The 12,560-nt window shown below is 36.7% G+C and overlaps 1 protein-coding gene and 1 pseudogene across 1 annotated transcript; both read right to left on the bottom strand.

The window, feature by feature from the left end:
• Positions 1-1,734: 1,734 nt before the first annotated feature.
• On the bottom strand, positions 1,735-2,324 carry LOC125147604 (thymocyte nuclear protein 1-like; annotated as a pseudogene).
• Positions 2,325-6,332: 4,008 nt separating this feature from the next.
• Positions 6,333-7,370, bottom strand: LOC125148213 (olfactory receptor 6C4-like). The gene has a single exon (XM_047826043.1). The coding sequence runs from the start codon at positions 7,368-7,370 to the stop codon at positions 6,333-6,335; it is 1,038 nt and encodes a 345-aa protein (XP_047681999.1).
• Between the last annotated feature and the right edge of the window lie 5,190 nt (positions 7,371-12,560).

Here is a 12,560-nt window from a genome sequence, read left to right as displayed (position 1 = left end):
CATATGAGTGAGATCATATGATATTTGTCTTTCTCTAACTGACATATTTCACTTAGCATAATACACACTGGCTTCATCCACATAACTGCAAATGGCAAGGTTTCATTCTTTTTTACTGCTAATATTCCACTGTATATATATACCATATCTTCTTTATCTGTTCATCAGTCTATGGACATGTGGGCTTTTTCCATAATTTGGCCACTGTTGATAATGATGCTATAAACATCAGGGTGCATGTATCCCTTTGGATAAATATTTTTGTATCATTTGGGTAAATACCTAGTAGTGCAATTTCCATGTACACATGAAAATAATGTGTATCTTCAGGTGCTAAATATAACAATCTACAATTATCAATTAAGTGCACTTAGTTGATAGTCATGCAAACCTCTATGTGTACTGATTTTTTTGTCTGTTGTATTAATTACTGAAATAATGATGTTAAAACCTCTATATTTGTGGATCTTTTTACTTTAGTTCTTCCAACTTTTCTTTCATGAATTTTAAGCTCTATCATTATGTGAATATACATATAAAATTATGTCTTCCTGGTGATTTAATTTCTTTATCATTATAAATTTACCTCTTAATCTCTGAAAATACACTGTGAAGTCTATTTTTTTAATATATATTACTATGGTCACACAAGCTTTCTTTTGCTTGATGTTTCTTGGAATTTCTTACTGTATATATTTAAATGTTATTCTTATAACCAGCACATGGTAAAGTCTTCCTTTTTACCGGGTGTAGTTCTCTCTCTCTCTATCTCTGTGTGTGTGTGTGTGTGTGTGTGTGTCCCCTTTTTTAATTGGAGTGCTTAGTCCATTTACATGTAATGTCATTATAAGGTTAGATATAACTCTACCATCTTTTTATTTTTGAGAGAGAGAGAGAGAGAGAGAGAGAGAGAGAGAGAGGAGAGGGGTGGAGGGAGAGGGAGAGACAGAATCTTAAGCAGGCTCCACACCCAGCATTGAGCCTGATGCAGGGCTTGATCTCATGACCATGAGATCATGACCTGAGACAAAATCAAGAATCAGTCACTTAACTGGCTGAGCCACCCAGGTGCCCTAACTACCATCTTGATGTTTCCTTTTATTTGTCCCCTGCTATATATTTCATATTCTTCTTTCCTATTTTCTTTTGAATTCACCATGCATTTTTAATATTGCATTACAATCAGCTCTATTATCTTTTAAACAGCTTTAAGTGATCATTGATATAAATGGACATATTTAAAGTGTATAATTTGAGGGGCGCCTGGGTGGCGCAGTCGGTTAAGCGTCCGACTTCAGCCAGGTCACAATCTCGCGGTCCGTGAGTTCGAGCCCCGCGTCAGGCTCTGGGTTGATGGCTCAGAGCCTGGAGCCTGTTTCCGATTCTGTGTCTCCCTCTCTCTCTGCCCCTCCCCCGTTCATGCTCTGTCTCTCTCTGTCCCAAAAATAAATAAACGTTGAAAAAAAAAATTTTTTTTAAATAAAGTGTATAATTTGATACATTTTGGCATGTTATTTTTTTAATGTTTTGGGTTTTTATTCAAATTCCAGTTAGTTAACATATAGTGTAATATTAGTTTCAGGAGTAGAAATTAGTGATTCATCACATACATACAACACCCAGTGCTCATCACAACAGTGCTCTCCTTAATCTCCATCACCCATTTAGCCCATTCCCCACCTATAACAACCCTCAGTTTGTTCTCTGTAGTTAAGAGTCTCTTTTATGGTTTGCCTAAGAGAGCCATATTGTTTTAAGGGCTTGGTGATGGGTTTTGAATTCAGTCAGGGTAATGAAACGCTTTATCACTGGAACAAATTGTACATCTACCGTGGATCATTTGGGATTGTCTTCTTTTCTGGATGGGTCATAATGGGGATTGTTTTTCTCAAACTGTGTGTGGTCTGGGTAAGCCTCTTTCATAAGCTTCACAAATTCTGTGATATCTGGCTCTTTGCAGTTGCTATGGTAGAAGGTTTCTCCCCCCCAGCTTCATGGCTTGAAGGAAGTTCCAGGCCTGTCCTGGTTGTTTTGAAACACCATCCCAGTATGCTGTCTGCTTGGACTGTGCTTTAAGATGCTCAGTACTTAAGTTTACAGCTACACCTTTCTCTGGTTGGCTGTCTGGCTCTGACTTTCATCAGCCAGTAACTGTTTAGATACCTCTCACATTTTTTAAGGGCTGATCTTCCTAGGGCTGAAGTTTCCTACTTTAGCTGATGTCTCTGCTAGTTTCTTCATCTTAATCTGTTTCCATGCTGGCCTCTTATTGTCTGGCCCAGCAGGCTCAGCAGCCCAGCCAGCCTTTTCCAGGGACTTGGCATGGCATTTTCACATGTTTAAGTACTGATGAAATCACCACCATAATGAATATAATGAAGATATACATCAATCCAAGTTTCCTACTGCCCCATTGTGATAATTCCATTTTATCTCTTCTGTTGGCTTCTTAGCTATAACTTTTTACTTTTATTTCAGTGGTTGCTTTAGTGTTTACAGTATACATCTTTAACTTATCATTACCTACGTCCAAGTGATAGTTTTACCACTTCACATATAAGAAACTTATAATAGTATACTTCTATTTCTACCCCCTCAGCTTTTATGATATTATTGTCATATATTTTCCTTCCACATATGTTATGAACTCCACACTGCATTGTTACTATTTTTGTGGAGTCTATTATCTTTCAGACATTTAAATAATTAAAATAAATACCTTAAATACCTACCATATAGTTACTATTTCCAATGCTCTTCATTCTTTTTCATAGCTCTGCATATTTTCATCTGGTGTAATTTTCTTTCTCTTGGAAGGACTGACTTTATCAGTTATTATTCTGTAGGCTTCCTAGTGATTAATCCTTTTATCTTTTGTAAGCCTTCATTTTTGACAGTTTTACAGGTATCAAATTCTAGGTTGGCAGATTTTTATTCACAGTCCTTCAAAAGTGCCTGTATCACTGAATTCTCATTCACTTCTCTCCAAAGAGAATTTTATGTCATCTTTATCTTTGTTCCTCAGTATGAAACATGTAATTTTTCCTTTTGGCTGTTTTTAAGATTTTCTCTTTATCACTGGTTTTGAGCAATGTATTATGCATTTTGGTGTGGATTTTTTCATGTTTCTAGTGCTTGGGTTTTGCTGAGACCTTTGGTTCTGTTCTCAGAAAATTTGGAAAATTTTGGCCATCGTGTCCTTAAATCTTTTTTTGTCATCCCTCTCCACATATAAACTTCTGTTTCAGAAATCGAATTATATGCTCGTTGGATTGCCTGAATTTGTCCCATATTTCACTGATGCTCTTATCATTTTAGTTGGATTAGTTTTTCTTTGTGTGTGTGTTTTTAAGTTTCTGTATCTTCGAATATGCTATTTTTTCATCTGGCATGTCTAATATTCTACTCATCTCATCTATTAAAACTATTCAGTAAAATTTTGAATCAAAAAAGTGCAATTTTCTTTTTAAAAGCCATTTTATTCAATTATGATTAACATACAGAAAGCTGTGCACATTTTCTTTATTCATTCATCCATCAATGGACACTTATGTCATCTCTATATCTTGGCTATAATAAATAACGCTGCAGTGAACATGGGAGTGCCGATATGTCCTCAATATCTTCATTTCAACTCCTTTGGAGATATATCCAGAAGTAGTATCATTGGATTATACAGTAGTTTTCTTATATATTTTTAAATTTTCAACCATTTTTATTCAAGTATAATTATCATGCAGTGTTATATTCATTTCAGGTGTACAATATAGTGATTCAACAATTCTATAGATAACTCAGTGCTCATCATGAAAGTGTACTCTTAATTCCCTTCATTTATTTCACCCATTCCCCCCCGCCACCCCGCCACCTCCTGTCCAGCAATCACCAGTTTGTTCTCTATTTAAGAGTCTGGTTTTTTGTCTCTCTTTTTTGTTCACTTATTTCTTAAATTCCACATATAAGTTAATTATATGGTATCTGTCTTTCTCTGAATGACTCATTTCGCTTAGCATGATATCCCCTAAATCATCCATGTTGTTGCAAATGGCAATATTTCATTTTTTGTGCCTGTGTATTATTCAATTGTGTGTGTGTGTGTGTGTGTGTGTGTGTGTGTGTATGCACCAAAGCTTCTTTATCCACTTATCTATGGATGGACACTTAGGTAGCTTCCTAAGGAACCTCCATATTATTTTCCACAGTGATTGCACCAGTTTAAATTCTCATCAACAGTGTCCAAATTCCCCTTTCTCCACATCCTCACCAATACTTCTTTTCCTTTCACTTTTTTATGATAGCCATTCTAACCTAGCTTAGGTGTGAGATAATATCTCATTGTGATTTTGATTTGTATTTCTCTGATGATTAATGATGTTGAACATCTTTTCATATACCTATTGGCTATTTATATGTCTTCTTTGGAAAAAATGTTTATTCAGGTCCTTTGCCAATTACTTTATTTGAGTTGTGTTTTTTTAATCATTGATTTGTGTGAGTTCTTTATATATTTTGAATTAGCTGCATGTGGCCCCAGATTTGGCCTTGAGTCCGTCACTAGCTTGCACCACTGGGCTCACCTTCAGCTAGGCCCCCAAGCTGCATGCTACAGCCCAACTGCCATCACCAGCCTCCACTGACATGTGCATTCCTATGGGGAGACCTTTATGCCGATAACTGTACCGTTAATTGGCCATTCTGGGAAAAATCATTGACAATGTGATGCTTTGAGCAAAGGGAATATACCAAATGTCATAAAAAGAGATAAGCCGACACAAAAAAAATACTTGGAAATTTTTATATGTGCATAGGGTGAACAAAAATGTGTTGTGTTAATTGAGTAGTCTATTCTTCAAATTCATTCGTAATTGTATGCCAGAAATCTTCATAACACAGTCAATTATTATGCCTGAAACCACAGAATAATGTGGTCAGAGCAAAGCATGATAGCCAGCTATGCCAAACAAACATCAGCTCCAGGACTTTTCTTACTGTGTCTTGTGTCCAAATCTATCCTTTCCTACCAAAATCTTGAATAACTAAATTATAGTTGTAATTCTTCATTAAAATATCTCATCACTTGCACAGCATAGGAAACCATCAACAAAACCAAAAGGTAACCTACTGAATGAGAGAAGATATTTGCGTATGACATATCCAATGAGGGGTTAATATCCAAAATATATTTAAAAACTTAACACCCAAAAAAACCCAAAAAATAATCTGATTTTAAAATGGGTAGAGGACCTGAACTGACATTTTCCCAAAGAAGACATACACATGGCCAAAAAACACATTAAAGATGTCATGCGTGAACTTAACACTAAACAAAATTAAAACAAACAAAAACATCTCATCATTTTCTCTTTTCTACACTCAAATTGTATTTCTATTACAGTGTGTCTTTGTGTCATGTTTGGTATCAGTAGTGTCATTTCACACTAGTACTAATAATGGACACCCAGAGATTATCACAATAAAGCTCTCATTTCACAAATAAAGATACTTGCTTATAGATTTACTTAGAAAGACTCTACAGTCACAATCAGACTCCTTTCCACCTTTGATTAGATTCCCCCCAATTCCTTTTCTGTAGTAGGGAAACAATCTTAACCACTCAATTCCTTGTTCCAGAAATCATAATGCTTCTCTCTCTCTGGTACTCCATCCTCGGGTCTTTAGTACTGAAATCAGTACTAGCAGATGAGCGTAACCAAAGGAAACTTTCAATTTCAATTAGAGACATTTATATGTCTTCATTATAGTGTAAACTAGAATTGTAAAGATTTATATTCTATTTATATACAGACAATGCACAATTGAAAGCAATTGCATTGAGTCATTTCAAGTAATGCTATTAATATCATGAGAGTTATGTACATGTGTCCTTCAAAAATCAATATAGTGACCATATTACATCTATCCTTGAGCCAACTTGATATTCTTAATTCTTGTGAATTTCATTTTCCATCCCTATGTACTTACCATAAGTAGATACATGAAACCACACCTTCTCAACTTTGAGATTTCACATGCATCAAACAGAATCATGGATATGTGACTCCTCATTAAAATTTGTTGAATCCTATCGAGTTAAAACTCGTGAACAGAAGATCACAGAACAGGAAGATAATTTCATTTCGATATGAACAAGAATGTTAGAGCTTTCAAGTAGTGGAGTACATTGGATTATAAGATAAATTGGCCCTTATTCTAAGAATAAACAAGCAGAAACTTTAAAAACACAGTTGCAAGACTATGTAAGAGATTCCAGAAATAGGATGGAGATTGCATTAGATGGAGAAGAGGCATTCTCCCTCTGACAGTCTATGGTTCTATTTCTGCAATCTAACCCTGGACAGAGCATCCCTCAGAGCCTGATGGACCTGCTTGTTCCGCAGAGTGTAGATGACAGGGTTCAGCAGCGGAGTCACCACCGTGTTCACAAGGGCAGCCTCCCTGTTAGATACCAGCCTGTTTGTTTGCTTTGGTTTCACGTATATAAAGACACAGCTGCCATACATCAGAGAGAGGACAATGAGGTGAGAGGAGCAGGTGGAGAAAGCTTTCTGTCGCTCCTTGGCTGACGGAAGTCGCACAACTGTGACTACTATGTTGCTGTATGCAATGATGGTTATGATAAGGGATGTCAAAAGGATAAACAAAGCAAGGATAAAGGCCAACATTTCAGTAGATCTGGTGTCAGAACAAGAGAGATGAATCAGTGGCCCAAAATCACAAAAGAAGTGAGGGATGACATGGGAGCCACAGAAGGATGACTGGGAAAGCATTATAATTGGAACCACCATGAGGAAAAATCCCAAAGATAAGCAGGCAGTGACCAGAAGGAAACACATCCTTGGGTTCATGATGGTTGAGTAATACAGAGGTTTGCAAATGGCCAGGTACCTATCTAGGGATAATACCGCCATAAGGAAGAAAACAGTTGTTCCCAGGAAAAGAAAGACAAAGGCTTGTGTGAAGCAAGCCACAAAAGAAATTGATTGCCTCCCTGACAGAAAGATGGCCAACAATTTAGGAATAACAGTGGTTACAAAACAGCATTCAAAAAAGGAGAAACTGCGGAGGAAGAAGTACATGGGTGTCTGGAGGCGATGGTCAGTCCAGGTAATGGTGATTATGAGTGTATTTCCCATGATGGAGGCCAGGTATGCCAGCAGATGTACCAGGAAGAGAACCTTTCCAAGGTTCTGGACAGCAGGAAAGCCCTCCAGAGTGAATTCCTGAACTTCTGACCAGTTTCGTGTATCCCCTATTACTGACTTTTCCATTTCTTCAACTCTCTGAGCTATTTTGTAGAATATCATGACTGAAGAATTAAGAACTTTGTGAAACATATAAAACAGTGTCATCAAATGGATGAAGGGGAGTGGGAGATACAGGCTTCCAGTTATGGAATGAATAAGTCACAGGGATGAAAGGTATAACATAGGGAATACAGTCAATGATATTGCGATAGTGTTGTATGATGACAGATGGTAGTTACACTTGTGGTAAACATAGCATAACATATAGAGTTGTTGAATCACTATATTGTATACCTGAAATTAATGTAACATTGTGTGTCAACTATAATTTTTTTCAAATTTAAGAAATGGGAAAAAACTAATAAAAAATAAAATAGTATAAGCGTGGTGACTGGATTTTTTAATTATTTTAAATATTATATTTTATGTCTAGTTTTTATACTTTATTAAGTAAAAATAAATTATTTTATCTTGAATATATTTATGTTAAATGATAAAAAAAAAGAACTGTGCACATGGTTACAAGTTTTCATAAAGGATAATGTAATTTTAAGAGTGTTAGCCATTTTTTCTGTACTCTATTGCCAAGCAGGAAAAAAAACCCCTTCTTTTACTTTTATATCTGATCATGCAACATATTATTGGTAAGATACCACTGATATCATCAGTATCATCAGGGTGAATATTGCAAAAGGAAAACTGTAGCCTTAGGGGAAAAAAACTTACAGTCATGAGTAGGTCATCCCACAAAAAGTTATTCCCCCATGATGTTCTTAGGATTTTTTATCCATATTTGATGTCGTAACATTACTTATAGGAAAACTTCCTATGGTCCAAGATGCAGCCCTCTAAAGTGAGAGTACTAGAGTATCAGATGGACTTTAATTATACTGTGGGAGATAGAAGCCAGGTCATTTTCCCACAGAGCTTGAGACCAGTCAGTAAGAAAGGAGAGTTTTCCCTTCCTCCTGTGCTAAGCGGTCAGTCTAAGGGAGAATCTCTATCTTCTGACCCTTTTAGTACATACTTTTAGAGATACTAGCCTGAGGACAGAAAGAGAAATTACATGCCTTGACTCTGGCAATTATTTTCTGATTCATTGTCTCTTCTACTGTCTACCTAAATAAAATACTCCATTACCCTTTAAATCCATAAACTTCTCTATGTGAGGCTTTGTCGTTCTGGTCAACTAGTGTTCATCTCAGATTTCTGAACTAGTTCTGATTTAGCCAAACCCCATTATTTTAAGTATAGTAAATCAGCTTGAAGAGGAACGGGTTCTGCTTCAATTTACAATAAATTTAATGGCAAAATAACTCAATCACACTAAGGCCATGAACTTACCCAGATGCAACCCACAGTAAGCAGAACTTGGTCTCCCTCTCCTCATTCTTCCAGCAAACCAAAAGGCTGGTCTAGGAACTTAGAAGTGTGTGTGTGTGTGTGTGTGTGTGTGTGTGTGTGTGTGTGAGAGAGAGAGAGAGAGAGAGAGAGAGAGAGAGAGAGAGAGAGAGAAGGAGAGAAAGAGAAATATTTGCATTTGAAATGACCCTAATTTGTCCTAGAGAAAAGTCCAAAATGTGCATCACGTTGACTAAGTATGCTTCTTCATACAAAATCAGAACTTACCAAAACTGGGGTAAACCAAAGGGAAAGCTCCATGGCAATCTTGCCTGATGAAATCCTGGGAAAGAAAGGAGAGCACATACATATAGTCCTCAGTGTTCTACTGGAATCTGGGAATGAGTTCATTTGGAATTCCAAAAACTTTCATACCTTCCTTGCAGGCTCCAGGTTCCCCAAACTCGCATTCTGCTCCTACATCAGCCACCACCAGCAGGAGACCCTGCTTGCTGGGCAAATGCTCTGGGGCATGGTGGAAGACATTAGCCTCCTCACTCAAACTGGTCTCTTGTACACGGTATTCTTCTTAAATGAATTCCAGGGCAGGTAAAATGCATTTCCGCTTCCTGACCTCTCTAGGTTGAGAAGAACACACATGTCATTGGAAGCCGAGATGAAAGTGAATTTAATTTTCACCATCATATTTTTAGCAATGGACTCTCTTAACACCAATCAGGATCAACCAGGGCCAGGGGGCGGGCCCCAGACATGCTAGGCCTCGTTAGAAGACAGAACAAAGCTATTTAGAGGTCAATGTCCCTCTAGGATCCCTATGGCTACTAATTGGGCATTGTTAAATAAAAGAAAATTATAATATAAAAATCATAGCTACCCTTTCATTACATACACAAATATAATAACATGGACTCCCAAATGTCCATTATCCTCCATGAAAATCTTCAAAGATAGGGTACATATAATCCTCCCAGAATTTACAAAGTAAATTGCATTATGTTACTAAGGTAGTAACATACCAACTTCAGTTACTCCCAACTGCATTATGTTACTAAGGTAGAGTTGAAAGCTCAAGTGGGAAATCCATCTGTAGTAATAAGATGAAGCTCTCTCTTACTCTGCCAGAATAGTGTCAAAGAACACCAGATAAAACCCAAAGTTTAAATAAGAGCTAAATGCCCAGGTTTCAGTTGGTAATAATTTGTCATACCAAGAACAAGGAAGAACTCAACTTAAATAAAAGAAGACAATTAATGTACATCAAGATGTTAGAATTACTTGACAGAGTGTGAAGCAGCCATCACAAAAATGCTTCAATAAGCAATTACAAACATGCTTGAAACAAATTTAAAAATAGAAATTCCAGTCAAGAGGGGCACCTGGGTGGCTCAGTTGGTTGAGTGTCCGACTTCAGCTCAGGTCATGATCTTATGGTTTGTGAGTTCCAGCCCCGCGTCAGGCTCTGTGCTGACAGCTCAGAGCCTGGAGCCTACTTCTGATTCTGTGTCTCACTCTCTCTCTGCCTCTCCCCCATTCACACTCTGTCTTTCTCTCCTTCAAAAATAAATACACATTAAAAAAATTTAAAAAAAAGAAAGAAATTCCAGTCAAGAAATAACAGGCATAAATTAGAATGAAAATTCCAAATGAACATTTTGCAACTGAAAAATATCATAACTAAATTTCTTAAAAAATTCAATGGATGTACTGAATAGCAGCATGCAGAAGATAAAGGAACAAATCAATGAACTCAAGATAGAATAATAGAGAGGCGCCTGGGTGGCTCAGTCAGTTAAGTGTCCAACTTCAGCTCAGGTAATGATCTTGCAGTTCGTGAGTTCAAGCCCCGTGTCAGGCTCTGTGCGGACAGCTTGGAGCCTGGAGCCTGCTTCTGATTCTGTGTCTCCCTATCTCTCTGCTCCTCCTCTGTTCACTCTTTCTCTCTCTCTCTCTCAAAAATAAATAAACATTTTTAAAAATTTAACAAGATAGAATAGAAATTACCAATCTGAAAGAAAATGGACTGAAAAAAAAAGATATAACCTCATGGACCTGTGGAACTATAACAAAAGAGCTAACATTTGTGTCATTGGAGTCTGAAAAAGAGGAGAAACAGAGTGGGACTGGAAAAGGACTTGGAAGAAACAAAGGCTGAAAACTTCTTAAGTTTGGCAAACAATACAACTTACAAATTCAAGAAGATGAATAAATTCTAAATAGGATAAATTCAAAGAAATCCATACCAATACATGTCATATTCAAATTTCTGGTAATTGAAGAGAAAGAAAAATTTGAAAGCATCAAGAGAGAAACAACACATTACCCAGGGTAAAGAACAATTCAAATGACAGTAAATTTCTCATTACAAACCATGGAGGCTAGAGGAAGTAGCACAATATTTTTCAAGTGCTGAAAGAAAAGTATTATCAATACACAGAATCCTACATCCAGTGAAAATAACCTTTAGGAATGAAGGGGAAATAAAGACATTCTCAAATGAAGGAAAACTAAAAGAATTTGTCACCAGTTTATCTATCCTAAAAGAATGACCAAAGGAAGTTTTTTAAACATAGGAAATGATACCTAGAGCAACCACTAAAAAGATATAAAAAGATACACTCAAAAGCATTATAGATAAATAAAAATTGAATTATTAAAAAATTCAAGTAACCCACATGAAGACAGGAAAAAGAAAACATGGAAATGAAAAACAAGCAGAAAACAAAATGTAAAATAGCACACTTAAACCCTAAAACATCAAAAATTACATTAAATATGAAAACACCAATTTAAATACTGATAAAATGGATTTTAAAACATCATCCAATTATATGATATCTATAAGCACTCACTTTGGTTTTTTTTTTTATTTTTTAAAAAAAATTTTTTTTTCAACGTTTATTTATTTTTGGGACAGAGAGAGACAGAGCATGAACGGGGGAGGGTCAGAGAGAGAGGGAGACACAAAATCGGAAACAGGCTCCAGGCTCTGAGCCATCAGCCCAGAGCCTGATGCAGGGCTCGAACTCCCGGACCGCGAGATCGTGACCTGGCTGAAGTCAGACGCTTAACCGACTGCGCCACCCAGGTGCCCCCATAAGCACTCACTTTGAATACAGCAATATAGGCAGTTTGAAAGTAAAAGGATAGGAAAAGACTTCCATGCAAATACTTATCAAATGAAGGCAGGAGTGGTTATATTAATATCAGACAGAGGACACTTCAGAGCAAAGAAAATTACCAAAGTCAAAGAGGGACATTACGCAATAATGAGAATGTCAATATATCAAGACACAGCAATCCTAAATGTGTGCACCAAACAAGAGAGCTGCAAAATACATAACCTAAAAACTGATAGAACTGAAAGGCAAAAAAGACAATTAATAATTACATTTGGATACTTCACCATCCTTCTCTCAACAATTGATAGAACAAGTAGACAAAAAAAGAAAAATGCAGTAAGGATATAGACAAACTCAACATCATCAACCATCAGGTTCTAACTAATAATTAGAATACCCACCCAACAACAAAGAAATCACATTACTTTCAAGTGCCTATAAAAACATGCTGATCACTTGATCTTGGTCAAGTTCTGGTGAGAGCTCTCTTCCTGGCTTGCAGACAACTACCTTCTCACAATATCACATGATAGAGATAACTCTGGTGTCTCTACCTCTTCTTGTAAGAGCATCAGCTCTAGCAAATTAAGACTGTACCCTTATGATCTCATTCAACCTTAATTACCACCTTAAATTTCCTGTATCCAATATAGTTACATGGGGGGTGAGGGCTCCAACATATAAATTTGGGGGGACACAGTTTAGTCCATATCATGCCCTGATACTAAAACGAAAGACAGTATATAAAGAAAACTGCAGGCGGAATTTCCTCATAAATATAGATACAAAAATCTTTAACACAAAATTAGCAAGA

This window comes from Prionailurus viverrinus, chromosome D2 (assembly GCF_022837055.1).
Source record: "Prionailurus viverrinus isolate Anna chromosome D2, UM_Priviv_1.0, whole genome shotgun sequence".
Lineage (NCBI taxonomy): Eukaryota > Metazoa > Chordata > Mammalia > Carnivora > Felidae > Prionailurus > Prionailurus viverrinus.
The sequence above is the reverse complement of the archived record's forward strand: the minus strand, read 5'-3'. Positions and strand labels throughout refer to the sequence as shown.